The 17,996-nt window shown below is 41.0% G+C and overlaps 1 protein-coding gene across 1 annotated transcript in view; it reads right to left on the bottom strand.

The window, feature by feature from the left end:
• The window catches only part of WIF1 (WNT inhibitory factor 1), a 51,806-nt gene that overhangs the window by 14,325 nt on the left and 19,485 nt on the right, over positions 1-17,996 (bottom strand). Inside the window, exons 3-5 of the mRNA XM_054988938.1 lie at positions 13,551-13,659; positions 2,348-2,488; positions 1,556-1,651 (exon numbers count right to left, since the gene is read on the bottom strand). Coding sequence (XP_054844913.1) covers positions 1,556-1,651; positions 2,348-2,488; positions 13,551-13,659 — 346 coding nt within the window. The remainder of the gene's footprint in view (positions 1-1,555; positions 1,652-2,347; positions 2,489-13,550; positions 13,660-17,996) is intronic.

Below are 17,996 nucleotides of genomic sequence, written 5' to 3'. Positions count from 1 at the left end.
CCACAAAGATGAAAGCAGGGTTGCACTCACCTGTAACTGTTGCTCATTGAGCTTCAATAGCTTACTTCGTTGTTGGAGGAAGGTATCATCTCTCTGCCCCCCTACAACCTGCGCCCACAGTTCTGTGCTCATCACACTGCATGTGCCTTCCCTATTCTTATTTTTTATTTTTTTAAATTCTATTCTTCTTTTACTCTCTGAGCTGATTCTGTATCCAAATAAATTGATATTAAGGTCAATATTGTAGACTCTGATAAGCAGTGGCTCTCTGGGGTCCCTGACAGAAGTATTTCACATTGCCTTCTATATGATCCATTTAACTGGAGATTCCAGGGGCTGAACTTGGAACCTTTTGCATGCAAATCAGATGCTCTACCACTGATCCACTCCCCTGTTCCTGTATTTACACCAAAAGTAAATATATTTACACCAAAAGTGTAAATATATGAAGGCTCTTGTCCATTTGTATTCACTTATTTTGTAAAAGCCTCCAACATATGCACTGTATTGTATCTTAGGGCCAAGCTACAAGTGACGAATAACACTTGAACGGCAAGTGTATTTCTCCCTGTTCACTTGCCCTCCACTCAATCCACTTGCCGTTCAAGTGTCATTCGTCACTTGTAGCTTGGCCCTCAGTGTTCATGATGAGTGTGCATGTGCATCTGAGTCAACATGTTCTGTTCCTGACTGTTCCTGGTTAACATCGGGCATGAACCTACCAGACCATTATGGTCATCTTTGGAAGGCCCTGCTTTGGGTGCCCCCACCTTCTGAGATTAGGTGGTAGCAAACTGAGAGAGGGCCTTCTGGGTTGTGCCACCAAAACTCTGGATCTCTCTCTGCATAGAATTTCATCTGTCCCCTTACGTTGTCGTCTTCTTGCCCAATGTTTTAAATTATTTTTATGTTTTGTATGTATTTTAGCCCAGGTTTTAATTGTTTTAATGTTGTTTTTTGTTGGTTTTAATGGTTTTAAAATGTGATTTTATTGTGTATGTTTTAGTTTGTTAGCTGCCTTGATAGCTGTTGTGAGGGCAGAAAGATGGGATATAAATTTTGTAAAATAAATAATAATATTTACAATATCATTTGTTATCTCCTGTACACATTGTTAGAGGCATCTGCACAGACACAGATTCACCTTTCTGATCAAAATACTATCTGTAACAAAAATAGCAGAGTGATATTTTGTCTTATAGCTGGTGTTCATTAGCAACAGCATTCTGCTTAATGTTTTGCCAAATGGTCTCTTGTTCAATTGTTTGTCAACTAGATTTCATTTTTTAAATCCTTTGCTGGAGACAATGCTATCTTTTCTGTAAACAATCTATGCTTTCTTTGAAGCCACAACTCATAAAATCTTTTTCTTATGTCTGTAGTTTTAATTTTTGAAAGCAACCTAGACACATCTTAAAATTTCCACAAAACAATATTTTGAAAGGCTGAGATGGCTTGGCTGTCCTTGCAATATAAATAAAATTGCATAAAGCTATTGAAGAAAATTATTGAAGACTGAAGTACAAAAAATTATTGAAGAAGTCATTTTGATTACCTTTTTCACAATGAGGCCCATAAAATCCATCTGGACACTCACATACATGCCTTTCATTGCAAAAACCTCCATTTCTGCATCCACCAGGACATTCAGCTTGAAACAAAATAATACAGATTGAAATAACTGCATGTGTTGTGAACAATTTTGTTACATGTCTTTGAGCAACATCAGATTCCAATGATAATATAACAGTGAAAAATATTTGGCGCAAACTCCAGCATACATATAATTGATGGGGTAGTGCATGTTGACTGAGATGCTCAGGAAAACATCCGTAAGACTATTCTGTTTTTTAGTGTTAAAATACTTAAACCATAGCTTTCCAACACTTATTGCCTCTGATCCAGCTAATGCTGGTCCTGACTAAAGCCAATGGAAAAAGGTAATAAAGACACTGTTTTCAATGGGACTTAGTTTAAACAAATCCAGGGTAGTGCACTGAAGTTAGTTTTAACTAACTTGGATTTGAACCAAAGAGCACAGAAATAAGTTAGACAGCATGAAAATCTATCAATTGAGACCCACGGCAGAAATCTATAGAAATCCAGGGTAGTACCCAGCCTGAAGATGAATTCTCTTCTTAAAAATCTTCTAAAGGCTCATTATATCTTAGCCAATTTGGGAATTAAGTCTGGTAATGATTTATGATAGTCATACTTTGGATGATACCAATGCTACATTCAATTACACAGTTTCTTGCCTTTTCCTGTGTCTTGCATCTGAATAGGTAATAATCTGTCTATCCTCCTCAAATATGACAAGAAAAACAAATATTTCACTTCCATTTACCTTGCTGACATGTTTTAAAGAAGATGGCATTTTGTGGTGTCTGAAGTATGATGTTGCCTTCTGAGTTCATTATGATCACTGTAACTTCAAATGCTGCCACTCCATCTTGTTTCCCAAGGCAAGGAAATCCAACTTGAACAACTAAAGGGTTGGGGGAGTAATGTTATTGAAGTCAAATATAAACTTATTAATGACAAGAGATGCAATTTCTGTTCTACTAGAAAAAACAATCAGGAGGGAAGGCAGTATAGTATAGCCCAATCTTGTCAGATCTAAGAAGCTAAGCAGGGTTGAATGGTGGATCACCAAGGACAACTCTGCAGAGAAAGGCAATGGCAAACCACCTCTGCTTCTCACTTGTCCTGAAAGCCATTTACTGGGGGCCACAAGAAGTCAGTTGTGACTTGATACATATACATACATATAGAGAAAAGAATTACTGTGTAGAGAAAAAGACAATCAAATTCTATGGCGAACCTTGTTCACACTCCGAATGCATTGCTATCTTATTCATTTCAGTGAACATGTTCTACTGGCATCCATCACAAGAACAGATATGAGCCATATCTATTCCATTTGCAACAGTGTTTAGGCAGGAAGTGCACAAGCAAGGTTTGCAGGCCACTGCTCTTCCTTTGCATGTCTCTAGTGCCTTTGTATCAAGCATCATACAACCTCTGGATGTTCTAATAGCTATGGACAGACCTGTCATCCATCCAGGCTAATTTAGATGCTGTGGGAGGAGGGAAAGTTGTTGCCATCTGCGACAGAATGAGTTTTATTTGCAAGCATTATCAAATTATGTATCCAGAGAGTGGAAGGTAAAGGGCTAAAACAACTGCCTGAAGGGAGGACACGCTGTTCCCCCTCTCTCTGTGACTGGCCAGTGAGAAGGTAATACATTGAAGCTGACAGGATTGTCAGGGGAGAGTCAAAGCTTGGAATCTGACCAGGGAGGGTCAGACTGAGAATCCTCTGTGTGAGGAAAAAGGAAGGGAAAAGTTTGCCCTAATTGAAACAGCTTAAGGTTTATGAAAAGTTTTTAGTTGACGAACTAAAGTGGGTAAGCCAGCACTAATTTTACTTAGTTAAGATAGAACTGGGAGTGTGTGGTTGGCAAAGAAAGTGGGTAGTAAAAGGAGACTCTCCTTCAGCCAAGAGATCAAGGTATGTCTTTAGTGGAAGAATAATTCCTGCCCAGTGTCTGGAAAGGGGAGGGGGGTTGGCTCTGTACCCTCGATCTGGAGTAAAAGGAAAAGAGTGCTGTGTTGAAGTCAGAACACCTAAGCTGTAAAGTGAAATCAATGAAGGAACCTTGTTTAAGTAACTTAAGTCTGAAACTAATCTCTCACTTCTAAGATCTGTAACTACTGAAACTAAGCTTTTAGAAGACTAATGTGCCTAATGCTTGTGAGGTATTCTGTTCAACAAACAAAATAAACCGCAACTTTCCTTTCCCTGCCTACCTACATACCACTCCTGCCTGTTGAATAAACCTGCTGTTAACTTTTTGAACTTTACTTAGCCTCTAGTGCCATTTCATTTTAAAGAAGACGTGGACTTCCTCTTTTCTCCTACTTAATTTTGGGCTGGTATATAAGCCAGATATATATACGTTTTTAAGTGTGGGACGAAAGGAATTCTATGTTACACCCAGATACACACTCCCAGAGGCTTCACAGCCCCATCAAACAACCTTGTCGGTTTTGGAGGGAAAATTTGCCTCAGTGGGAGAGTAAGCAGGCCAGCCAGCACATTATACCATCATACTTATGCCTTGCTTGCTAGAGGGAGCCAGTATGATGTACTGGTAAGAGTGTCTGACTAAGATCTGGGAAACCCCGGTTCAAATCCCTGCTCTGCCACGGAAGCTTGCTCAGTGACCTTGGTGTACTAATTCACAACGTTTAATCTACCTTGAGTCTCAGTGAGAAAGGCAGACTAAAAAACATATATGAACTCTGTAAGAAAATAAATAAATATTGAGGGAATGTTCTTAGTCTTTCATCTGAGAGCCATCTTCATCTTAGCTGCCACAAAAGCATAATACTGATTTGGGGGGTTGAGTTGCAGATGGAGAATGGGCCAGAGGTGTAACCTACAATCAATCCTTTACATAAATTATCAGATTGACTTGTTATATATGGAAAATATGCTCTTTTTGTTATACATACTTCAACACAATTGTAAGTTTACTTTAAAGAGAAAAGTCAATTTTGGGGGGAACAAGTACCAGCAAGAAGGGAAGTTACTGTTCCATCCCAAAGTTTTTAGTAAAAACCAACTTGGTTAACTGCTTGTAGCAACATTCCTTTTGCTTCTCTAATAAGGTAACAAAATGTATGGGAACATCAATTACTAATAGCTTAGCTACAATGGCTAAATGGATCTTCTGAGTTCACAAACAGCATGCCACTGAATACCAGTTGCTGGGCACAACAGTGAGGAGAGCTAATCATCATGCCCAGTTTGTAGATGTCCCAGGATAGTGAGCTGACCACCCTGGGAAGCGCAATGTCAGATGAGATGTGCCTGTCTTTAGTCTGATCCCGAAGGGCTGTTAAGATGAGAAACAGCGTGTGTCTGTGTGTGGGGGGGGGGGGGACTCCAGAAAGACACAGCACTAACACGTTTTGTCAAGGGTTCCAAATACAATGGATAGATGGAGACGGCTGCTTCCAATACATTTTTTTAAACTACAAAGAGTCAATGAAAGGCAGTAAATCTGGAGTATTTTAATGAGGAGAAAGGCCCGGTAACCCTACAGCACTGGAATGCTGTTCTGTGGTTGTTTCATCTGAAGACTGCTTAAGATTAATAGTGACAATTATCTGCTTTCTTCATGGCTGGCTTCTCATTGATGCTTTTAAAACTACATCTGCTACTTAGTTCCCCCTCCCTTCCAGCACATTTGAGATTTTACTGCAAAATACTCTCCTAATGTGGTGTGAATCTATTTTTTGGGTTTCTCACTGTCTTAACAAACAACATACAATCAAATATACATTATACAAAATGTAAACGTTCTACATTATAAATGAATTTTCATCAATTTGATATCATAATTTCCTTGTCTTAGATTGACACAGTCCATAGCTCCTCATGGCCAAAGCTCCTATACAATTCTATATACAATTCTTGCCTTTAAATTCTTTTAAAAGCATCTGTCTTTAGCCCTGCCTTCGTTCCCATTGACAGAAAAAGCCTGTCAAAACACTGTTATTCATTTAGCTGCATTTGGGCTAACCAATTCTGTTGAGTATTAAATTACTAATATGTCATTTTGACACACACACACACACATTTCAGACCATTTTACTGATGACTACTGCATGCCATATGTATTAATTTAGCGTGAACTTATTCTACACTGCAGACTGTTGGTATATTTGTATATCTGCACATGCCTGCCACATGGAAATACACTCCTGATCTTCCTGGCTGTCTTGGAACTCAGTCACCAGAACTACAATTACAACAAGTTTACTTTCATTCCATTCAGACCTCCCAAAACGATAGTTCGCAGAACTCCTGTATGAAACAAGAAGCTCTCTCTTCCTAACAAGAGCAGAGCATTAAGCTGGTTGAAATGGACTACTAGACTTCAGCCCTCTCAAATGGTCATTTACTGACACTGAAGCAAGCTTCAAAATGCTCGTTCTTGTATCCTCATGCTTCTTCCTTTGCTAGCTGCCTTGAGTCTGAGGGGATGTGGGATATACCTGAGGAGGCAGACATATTGTGCACAAAAACTGATCCTTTCACGTGCACATTGCATGATTTTCCTGTTCAATTATACTTCGCAGAACATTTTCACTGATGCAGTCTGCACAAGTTGGCTGTTTCTAGTCGGCTATTTCTAGTGATTGAGACATGAAATTAAGGTTTCTAAATATGTCTATATGCTATAGTCACCAAATGGAATACTGTTGAAGGAGTTATGCCCCCTTCTGCACTGGGGACATAACTCCTCACTTTCCCTGAAGTCAAGCTGAAAGGCATTGAATTGGATTGTATGTGGCCATTTGCTCCTCTCTAAAACTCGCTATAAAATTTTTTATTTTCAATGCCCAGATATTTAGCCCTGTATACAATATTCTCACCCATGCCAAAGCGAAAAGAATAAAAAGGGAAATTCCCCTGGTGCTTTCAAACCAGTGATTCATAGATCCTGTGCTGGACTTAATTTAAAAAAAAGAAAGAGAAAAGAGGGGAGTGAGGAAGAATGGAAAGGAGGGCAGGAGGAGTGGCTGGCTAGATGAGAGTAGCCAATCACAATGCAGTGGGCTGGCAAGGGGTGGGAGAGGGGAGAATAGGGTGGAACACTAAAATGGAATAAAGAGTACACACGGGGAAACAGCCTACTGCAAAGTAGTTTTTTTTTTTTAAAGTTTGGGTATAAGTGCTCCCAGGTTAGCGGGGGGGGGGGGGGGGGAGAGCTGTAGAGTGGCCAGAGGCAGCAAATGGCAGCAAATCTGATGCAGTCATGAAAAACATGCTGCAGTATGGGAACTGAACTGGCAAAAGTGACCCATGCAGACTCAGCTAACAATTCCAGGTGATAGGTGTAATGTGTGAAAGCCATGTTATGTGTCCTCCATGTGGTGCTAGCACTACACAGAAACAAACAGTTTTCTGTGCAATAATGATTGTGATAAGGAAATGCAGGATGTCTTGACTAACACCCAAGAGGCCCCTGGCCTCAGAAAAAACACTCTAGCTTGGGAACCAAGCAATTAAATCCTTGGGATTCAGGCTGAGTGAAACTGGTTGTTCTTTATAGAGACAGATGGGCAGGGAATCAATAACTATTTGCTCACCTGCCAGGAAGAGGGAAGATAGATCGCTGTTGGGATAACTTGAGTTAGAGCCATAAACATCAAAGATGTGCTCCAGTATGATTGGGTAAAGGGAATGGAGGGAAGTGTGTTGAGTAAACCTCCATTTCTGGAGAGGTCAGAGAGGAACTCTCCCAGTTGGGAAAGAAAAAGTTCATTGTGTGCGCTGTGTGAAAACAGGTAAGCCAAGAACTGGGAAATGGAGAGAAATAGAGTAAAGGCTGCCTTGACCAACCTCTGTTTCAGAGTTCCAGCTTTGCTTGTGTTCATTCCTCTGAAGCAGGGATTTTTTTCTGGCAAAAGAGGTAGTGGAACTCAGTGGGTTGCCAGGACAAGGGGCAACTCCTGGCGGGAGGTGGTATCACATGCATGCGCGCAAAGTGCACACACGCTCCCAGGACTGCACAATGACGTCACTTTGGGTCAGCTGGAACAAGGGGGGAGTTTTTTAAAGTTTAAATCGCCCTCGGTGAAAATGGTCATATGGCGAGTGGCCCCGCCCCCTGATCTCCTGACAGAGGGGAGTTTAGATTGCCCTCCGTGCAGCGGGGAGTCTAAACTCCCCTCTGTCTGGAGATCAGGGGGCGGGGCCACCCGCCATGTGACCATTTTCAAGAGGTGCCGGAACTCCGTTCCACTGTGTTCCGGCTGAAAAAAAGCCCTGCTCTGAAGGATACGTTGAGGTGAAACCAGTGACTTGTACAACCTACATAGCTTCTTGGTTTTGTTTCTTTTTATTAACCCTTTTGCTAAAGTTTTGATACTAGTTTCCTATACTCTTGTGCTACTAGAAAATAGAGGTGTATGTTACTAAATAAAGATCTTTTCCCACTTCTAAAGATCTCAGACTGTGGTCAAAAAGTTTTTACTCAGGATCCTGTTAATTCACAAATATACCAAATAATCTATCTGACCTGGAGGGCTAGCAGGCAGGGGGAGGGCAGTGTGTAGCACCTACTGCACACACACATGTCACCAGTGCCTCAGACTGCTGACAGCAAGGGAAGGCAAATAAATTTGAGTGCTAGCAGGTATCTACCCCATACAAAAGAAGGGAAGGGGATCCATGGGTGCAAGCCGTTTCACACAAGCAGATCTTTTACAGCCTCTCAGACACTTGTGAGCAGTGTCTGCAGGCCAAACTACAAGTGATGCCTGACACTAGTTGAACACTTGTCAGCTTCCCTCAAGTTTTGATGGGAAATGTAGGCAGCTTGGCGGAATGTTGGACAAGTGACAGTTGAACAGTCCATTGGACAGCAGTCGGAGAGCCAAGCTGCAAGACCAGGATGCCTACATTTCCCATCAAAACTTGAGGGAAGCTGACAAGTGTCCAACTAGTGTCAGGCGTCACTTGTAGTTTGGCCCTGAGTAGTAGTGTTGGATCACTACAATGCTTAGGTTAGTATTCGTTCTTGTTTGTGTATCTACTGTGTCTCTTGTTCTCTGTTTGTCTGTGGGATCTGTGAGCTATATATATTAGGGTGTGCATTCAAAAACTTTCCATTTCAGTTTTAAAGGAACTATGCACCATTATTGGTTTTTTTCCAGGTGGGGCATTGCCAACGTGGGTCTAATCTGTTTTGGTTTTGCTTATCATGAGTTTTGGCCCCATTATGTGCAATGAGGACTTCCAGGCTCTTTGAGGCAGCTGTTTTTGCACTTAATAGCAACAAAATCGCACAGCACAGCGCTCCCTCTAAGCCATTGATCCACTGAGTTTTTCCTCAGTTACACGAGACACACACACACACAACAACAGACCCTGAAGAAAGCGAGTGTTGGTGGGTGCACACTATGATGGGAAACTGGCTGCTAAGAGATAGCAGGGCAGTGCTGGCATCAAAAACAATCCTGCTTTATGTTCTTTTTCGTTTTTAGAGTGCCAATTTTATATCCTGTTGATGCCATGTTTCCTTGTGCTTTGCAGTTTTGTTTCCACAATGAGGGGGTGTTCTTGCATTAATTACTATCAATCTCCATCATCCAAGTGCAGGCAGGCAGATTGTCTGAATCTCCCCTATGCACCTAAGCAGACGTGTTTTTCCCATGAGTTTCCCTTTTGCTGTGGGCAGGCAGGATTATTTTTGAAAGGACAGAGTAGGCAAATGGCTTGCGGGCGGGGGGGGGGGGCAATCCTAAACAGGACTACTCAGATGTAAGTCCCATGTTATTTAGTAGTGCTTATTTCCTGGGAAGTGTCTTTAGAATTGCAACCAATGATTGAAGTCTGCACATACCCCCTTCCAAACATTTCCAGAACTGATAGGCAGGAAGGGGCCTCCCCATGAGAGGACCTGATTGGCAGGGATATAATGCCATTGCCCAAGTAGTGCCGGGGAAATAATGTACTCATGTTCATTTCACACATTCCCCCTTCCTGTCAACAGAGTTAATTAATAATGTAAAAGCTTTCTCCACTTGAGATCTGATTGGTAAATGCCATGAAGGAAAAGCTACTGTGCAGATCCTGTGCCTGCCTGCTGCAGCTGCCACTATGATATAAGAAACAAAATGAAAAGAAACACAAACTTTTTTGTGGGAAAGTGTCATTATGATTTGATTTACAGGATTTGGTTCTCCATTCTAGAGTCTGCTTTAATGAAATGAAACAGCAATTTCCTTTCCCCATGTCTATTGGTCTTCAGTTTAAGTTCTTCTTCAATTCTGGTCTCATCCTTAACAAACAACCATTCTCTCTTCTTGTCTTGCCTTCTTATTCCCCATGTCCTTCATATTCACACATCATGATAAACCATGGTTTGTTTCAATCACAGTTCATTGTGCAAACCCTGGTTACTCTACCACAAGTATGCAATAGACTACTGCTTCTTTCTAAACCCCACGTGGTCTGTAGTCTGTCTCTTCTTTCCTGCCTCTAAGCAGAATTCCAGGATGCTATCCTGAGCTGCCTTGCATTGCCTGCCTGCTGGCAAAGCTTCACTTAGAGCGGAACCACAAGTGACGCCTGACACAGGTTGGACACTTGTCAGCTTCCCTCAAGATTTGATGGGAAATGTAGGCATCCTAGTCTTGCAGCTTGGCTCTCCAACTGCTGTCCAATGGACTTTTCAACTGTCACTTGTCCAACATTCCGCCAAGCTGCCTACATTCCCCATCAAAACTGGAGGGAAGCTGACAAGTGTCCAACCTGTGTCAGGCGTCACTTGTGGTTCCGCTCTGAGTATGCAGTCCTTTGGTTGGCTGCAATAAATGGAGTGGAACAGGAAGGCAAGCCAAGCTCATTAGCCACCTTCTCCCTTTGTCTTCCTGTTTAACCATTCCACTGCATTCTGCAAAAGTTTTAGTCTTTGAAACAACACCGATTTTTTTGAACTACTCATCTCCTTTCTCTCTTGCCATTTTGTCACATTCTATATCTTTATTTTCTCTCAGAAGATGGGGGACAAACACATGATCAAGGCCACATCACTCAGTAAAGTGGAGGGAAAACTTCCTTTACAGGGAGAAAGGTGGTTTGAGAATGGCTTTTGATTGTGTAGAATCTATTGTGTATACTGGCAAACTGAATAAAACATATGATAAAGTGAGACTGTCCTTCTGCCTTTCAAAATTCTCTTGGGAGAAGCTGAAGCAATACAGTCCTGTTTGGCAAATAGAGAAGGAGCAGACATAGAAGGCAGAGAAAGGGAGGGTGTTGGAAAATGCTAGTGATAGTTAACAGTAGCTGGAGTTTTTTCTGCAGCTTTATGCAGTGGACTCTGCAACCAAGTGGCTGGGAATGGCAGTGCTACTGAGCAAAATGGGTTTTGTGAATTCAAAAAAATTCACAAAAAACCCACAATGCTAATAAGAGTAACAAGCCAGGTATGAACTGTAGTTTAGAATTCTCGTTTAGCACCTACTACTAAGCTAGTTTATTGGGCAGCCTGCATTCATACACCACAATAAACCGACGTTTAATCAAACGTTGGTTTATTGTGATGTCTGATTGCAGCCACCTTTCATATAGTCTCTCAATCCATTCTCTGGGCTCTATTATCTCCCATGTCTTTTTTTGTCACCTATGCCTAGCTTTTCAGTCTTCTCACTGTTTCCTTCCCCTCTGCTTGGCATCCAACCCTATTCTTGTCTACAATAATTCCCCCCCCCTCTTTTCTATTTTATAAAAGCTGCTGATACCAAGGCATGTGCCCTTTAAAGCAAGTAAGAAAAAAAGCCCTCCTTATCTCTCCAGTCAGCACTCTTTTTTGAGTATATGGTTTTATTCCATCTTTCACAGATCTTTTAAATCATATTCAATTTCCATGTTTCATTCCTTTCCCACAAAGGTTCCCAGAGTTTGTTCCTGTTCAGCACCTCCAAGATCTGCCACTTCGTAAAAGTCACATCCAATTTCTGTCATCCTTTGATTAGACCAGAGGTTTTCAAGCAAGCTTCAGTGGATCGTTTGATTTCTGTGAGCATCTCCCAGGGGTTCTGTGAAAGTTTACAATCTGCCACCTTAGGCACTTTGCTTTCCCGGACTGTAGTTTTGCCTCTAAATGTTGTGATTGTTGAATGAATTTACTTAATGTTAACAAAAAATATGGAGCAAGCAAGGAATGGAGACTGGGGTTCCTCAGAATATCAAGGCTGGAATTGATGCGGAGCCTTGTCTTGCTGTCTCACTCCACAGAAAGCTGCTATGTATTGATGTCATTTATCTCCATTCTTCTCATCTTTGAGGTCTCTGTCATGCTGCTGCTTTGGCCTGGAAAAGCCTTTACTCCCTCTAAGTGTCATTGCATCTCTTTCAAATTTAATTTCCAAGTTCACAAGCTCAGCAAAGGCTTTCCTGGACAACCACTCTACTTGCCCTTTCCATACAATGTTTGCCTGCCTTTGTTTTGTTTCACCCTCACGTATCCCTGTAGATCTACTCCAGATTACCTCTTCCTGAAGGGCTCATGCTTCAGAAGGATGGACCATTTTTTCCTTCAAGAGCCAGGCATGTTCACCCAATGAAACATTTGTTTATCCATCCATCCATTATGTTAAAGAAAACCCCTGTAAATTCTGATCAGAGTGGGGGAAAAGTTGGCTTTGTGATTGACATAAGGATTGGGCAATCAGCTCTGCGCACCCTGGTCGAAAAGGGAAAAGGTGGTTTTGTGCTGACACAAGAACAGCTAATCAGTCCTATGTGAATCTGGTTTTTGTGACAAACTGGACCAGACTATCCCTGACTCTGGGAAGAAGCCTGTTCATATGTTGTAATGGTAAGTATGCTTCCTTTAAAGCTAAATACATCTGTCCTTACCTGTGATAGTATAAGTGGAAGGATGCATGCACAGATGTTTAGCTATATCAAAACCTAAAATTAGTTGAATAGTCCAGTAAAGCCAGAAGAGGTTTTTGGTCTAATCACTGCTACATAAACCTAAATGCAGTAATTGGGAGATGCAGAGGGAGGTGGCGGATTATACTGTATAATTCTTGTGTCTTTAGTCAGATGCAGATTGGTTTACTGGTTTTATTTAAAGCAACCACAAAAATTGATATAAAATTTAAGACAGATCAAATTGAAGACCATTTCACAAAATAAAAGATGTACTAGAATGCTCATAAACTAAGCTAAAGGACTTTAAAACAACCACATCTTCAGTACTACATGCATACCAAAACAGTTGAACAAGATTTATTTTATATACCAATTTTTACAGCACCACAACCCTAAACAAAAAAAATCTGGGGCAGTTTTCAAGACAAGGGTGCTAATGCCGTTACTGTCTTATGAGGCCTCTGCCACATACTGTCCTTGGGCTCTAATGTTGGTGAATCCTCACATTTCCAGTCAATTGCAGTATTAAAGTGGATGTAAAACACCGTAGCAATGTTTTTGCTCACTGTACAGCTATATCCATCAACTATTTGGCGAAAGCTATATAGATGTTGCTTTGTGAGCATTCTGAATGGGAACCATATTTTATATATGTGCATTTTACGCACTGCATTTTGGACTGCCTCCTGTTAGACTGCATCCATTAGCAAGATTAACAAGGTTGGCTTGTATAGAGAAAATATATAAAAGAGGCTATTCAGTAGATATTTTAAAGGTGGAGATACAGTAAGCTGATCATACATTATTTCTACAGTATAAATATTTGTCATTATGGCAAACCTTTCTTGGGATGTGTCGGTGCACTTTGTAGAAATATCTTAACTATTAGCTGTAGAAGTGATTGTTTTATTGGAACACTTAGCTGGTTCCACTGATTCCCTTCCACTAGGTCTTTCGACAGAAGGCAGCTCTGTGCAGCCTTCTTCTCTTGCACAGAAGGCTTTTTTTCCCCATTTGATGATCCAATCCAGTGTGTGTTTCAAAACATACACCTTATTAACTGTATGTAAATGCCACAAACCTGATGCTTTGTGAGGTACTGTTCCAAGCAGAGGGATGTTTACAGTTGGGTCAGCCATTATGCCTTTATCCAATGAACGCAAAGACAGGAACTCATAAAAGTATTCAGCCTAAAAGAAAATCCATTTAAAAGATATGCTTATTCTAATTGCCTCACTTGTGTCATTCAGCCTATTACATTTCAGACCATTTACAGGTTGTGTTTATTTTTATTGCTATTGTAAAATGTTTCATATCATTTTAAACGAAAATCAAAAGACGTGGAAAAATAAAAGGCTGCACAAATATATTTAAACCAGAGAGCCTGTTGTTTCCCTCGTACCAGGTATTACTGCAACTGGGGGGGGGGTTGATTGGAAAAGTGGCCCAGGACAGATCACCCCTTTCCCAAATCCATATTTGGGCTTTTTGGGGTACTTTTACAGCTAAAGTATGTATTTGGGGATCTCATCATGACTCCCCTGGTTTAACTGGATCTGAAACAGCTGTAGAATTTTTTTCTAGCTCTGAAACAAATAATGAAAATTATTTAAAACCTGCCAAATTTTCTAATTTTTTGCCATTCACATTTTGAATAAAAATTTTAATTTGCAGTTCAGTTTAGACTTAGTGGAACTTCTTGATTACTCTAATTTTGGCATGAATTAAATATGAGATCTTACAAGTTGTAAACGCTGTGGCTGGCAACTGGTAGGAGATGGGAGGAACGTGGGAGGCTATTTCACCGGTTTCATCCCTGGCACAATGATGTCACTTCTGATGTGACCTTCAGATTATTCTTTCCTCCAAAGATCCATACAGCCAACATCTTTCAGAGAACAATCTTAAACAGGCCTTCTCAGAATCCTATTCAGGTCTGTTCAGGTCCATGGAGCTTATTCCCAGGAAAGCATTCCTAGGATTTCACATTCAACACTTATGTTTGGGTGCAATAGCAAACTGAAGTCACTTCTACCTCTACAAGGAGCAGGGCTTTTTTCAGCAGGAACACGGTGGAACAGAGTTCCGGAACCTCTTGAAAATGGTGACATGGCTGGTGGCCCCGCCCCTTGATCTCCAGACAGAGGGGAGTTTAGATTGCCCTCCATGCCTCCGAGCAGCGCGGAGGGCAATCTAAACTCCCCTCTGTCGGGAGATCAGTGGTTGGGGCCACCAGCCATGTGACCATTTTCTCCAAGAGCAACCCACTGTTCCACCACCTCTTTTTCCAGAAAAAAAGCCCTGACAAGGAGGGTTCCTAATTTCTGATAATTCCTCATCTAGTGGGCACATCCTATGCCATTCTGAAGTCTTTTCTAACACCACTTTTCTAGAGTGGTTTTTGAGAGACGCAGGGGCTGCATTGGGAAGGGGGACAAGGCAATGCCTCATTCTGCAAGGAAAACTCCATTTGCAGTAGTCTGAATTCAATCCTTGGCAAGTAAATGAAAACCTGCCAAATATAGGATGCTCCTCTTAGTGAAGGGTGTTTTAGAAAGATCAAATGCAAAGCAGGAGGGTAGCAAAGTGTGAGATCAGAGACGGTCTACAGCAATATTTAAGGTTGGCTTTTAATACAAGCAATTTTATGTAACGTAGAATAACAAAATGACCCATACAGCTTAGTTTATGAGTGCTTGTTTTTTAAATAAAATCATCTGTTTGGGAGAAAAATTGTTTTGTTCCCTGTAGACCCTCACAAAGCCATGGCAACAGAGCTACTGCCATACTGTCTGTTTCTCATTGTTTAGCTTTGATGTTTTAATTATATCTAAAAACAGGTTATAATGGATTTTGTGATTAAAACAACATGTTCTTAGTAGTAGGAAAACAACAACTGGTGAGTCAACCAAAATAACTCCACACTCGTCTTTTCAGCAAAGTAGTATTTATTATATGCCCCACCCCGGTAAAAAATAAGGAAGTTGTTAGCTGCCCTGAGCCCATCTGTGGGGAGGGCGGGGTATAAATCAAATCAAATCAAATCAAATCAAATCAAATCAAATCAAATCAAATCAAATCAAATCAAATCAAATCAATAAAATAAAATAAAATAAAATAAAATAAAATAAAATAAAATAAAATAATAAATAAGATTCTGCATAAGTACAGAAGACTCTTTGACACTGAAAACCGTTCTGACCCTTACTATCCTATGAAATATATCACATTTTTGTATCTCTCGCACAAGTGTTACTGTCATTGGCTGGAAAAACAAGCTAACTTCACAAAGGATAGGAGTCTAGCAATGCCCACAAGGGATAGGAGGAGCACATTTTCATCAGTATTTATATATTTATTTATTTAAAATATTTATATGCCTGCCTTTCTCCTGAGCATCTTGGGCCCTATGTGCCTATGTGAATATTTTCCTAAAGGAGTGGGTTTGGGATGCAAAAGAGACATGTTTGCAATTCCATTATAGGTCTGTAAATAGGGAAGGGAAGGCCATTAGCCCATAAGCCTTATACCATTCATGCCTAGCTTAAAAGCTAGATGTGGGATTCATTAAGACTCCCTGTAAGGAGGAGAAATTAAAAGCAAAGTCAAGCCAAAATGAGATGGAGTTTAAAAAAGGCATCTAGTATAGTTCCCTATCCTAAACATACCATCCCTCAGGATGGGGCTGCTAGAAATAAGATGTGGCAGGGATTTTTGTTGAAAGGGTTTTATCTTATCTATGATCCATCAGATCAGGAAACTGCTTTCAACCCTGAAAGATGTGAAGCAGTAACAAACAAACGTGCCTCCAACCATGGGCACAAGTTACCCATAGGCAACTTGAGAGACACTTTGGAGATCAATGACTTGGGTTGGATTCTCCCAATTGCTTTATTTTTGTATCCGCTCAGCTGAGAGGTTTGATGCTGCAACTAAGGAGTGAGTCATCTTACCACCACAGTCAAGGAGCAGTGGGTTCTTTTTCTTAAGAGCCCAATATTACGCAGCAAGGAAGAGGGCTGTCTAGACAAACCTTCTTCTGCTACAGCCACTCACTATTCCTTCAGTGATAAGTAACTATTCATGCCAGTTAAGGGCAAAACTACATTTGTCAAAGGGTGCCCGTGGCTATTTATTTAGATGTCTTCTTATTCACGTGAAGAGTATGAACCCTGCTTTCATTGGGCTCCATTGTTTGAAATATTTTTTTTTTCCAAGTGCAGCTTTTACACCAGAAATGTGTCTGGTGGCTAAAAAAAGGGCTAGTTTGGACCAAAGTCTGAATGCACTGTAAATAAATGTATTTGAACTGATTCTTCACCCGCCATTTCCCCAATGCAAATCAGCACAACCAAAACATTCTTCACCCTTAATTAAAAAAAAAAGAACCAATGAGTCTTAAAACCAGCAAATATCTGCTTTAAAAGCTTGGTCTTGACAGTCTCATCTGAACACTAAAGAGAGTAGGGGCTTTCCTCACACTCTAAAGAGGATGTTCCAAAGACCATGAGGTAAAATGAGAAAAGTCCCAGAATGAGCACCAGTGGTAGACACTTTCATGAAAGAGGGCACAGAGGGAAGCAACTGTTGAGATTATCAGAGCTGCTGCATGGATTCATGCAGAGACATGCAAATAGGCTTGAAGTGAAAATGGGAATTGGTGTGATGGCTGCTGCTGTCAAAATATATGAACAGGGCTTTTTTCTGGGAAAAGAGGTGGTGGAACTCAGTGGTGGAACTCAGGACCGCACAACGACATCACTTTGGGTCAGCTGGAACAAGGGAGGAGTTTTCTAAAGTTTAAATCACCCTTGGCAAAAATGGTCACATGGCCTCTGTGCTGCTGGAACAGCCTCCTTAGAGTGGCGCGGAGGGCAATCTCAACTCCCCTCTGTCCGGAGATCAGGGGGCGGGGCCACCGGCCATGTGACCATTTTCAAGAGGTGCCGGAACTCTGTTCCACCGCGTTCCAGCTGAAAAAAAAGCTCTGGTTATATGAACACATTGAAAGAGCCCTACTTAGACTGCCTTGCAGTGTTGTAATAGAGATATAGCCTAAGACAGAAGATCATTCTTTCAGCTTCTGGGTAAAAGGTTGCAGATGCCCTCCCCACACTTATAATCTTTCCAGCTGTACATCTTCCTGTGCCAGCAAAGTGGTTGAAGAAAAGCTGAATAGTTTGCTGGCATATGTGTAGAATGTTATTATGGACGTCACAAGATTTTGAAGAACAAAACCAACATTGGCCACACGTGGCGATACATTTGATTTTAAGGCTGTTATTTTGTCAATAATACTTGAAGTAGATTTGGAGCAACAAAAATAATTCTTAAGAATTATTTGTACAACATTTTGAGTGTCACCCTGTTTCATTAAAGAGGGATATTTCAAGGTGCTTCATCCTTGAGTGATGGAAGCCAACCTTGTGATGAGAGAAGAGTTTGTAGCCTTTCGGTAGTCTAATCTACCTCTTTTAATGGTAGGAAACATGAATCGAACATGTAAGATCACTCTGGCGATGCTTCA

This window comes from Eublepharis macularius, chromosome 9 (assembly GCF_028583425.1).
Source record: "Eublepharis macularius isolate TG4126 chromosome 9, MPM_Emac_v1.0, whole genome shotgun sequence".
Lineage (NCBI taxonomy): Eukaryota > Metazoa > Chordata > Lepidosauria > Squamata > Eublepharidae > Eublepharis > Eublepharis macularius.
The sequence above is the reverse complement of the archived record's forward strand: the minus strand, read 5'-3'. Positions and strand labels throughout refer to the sequence as shown.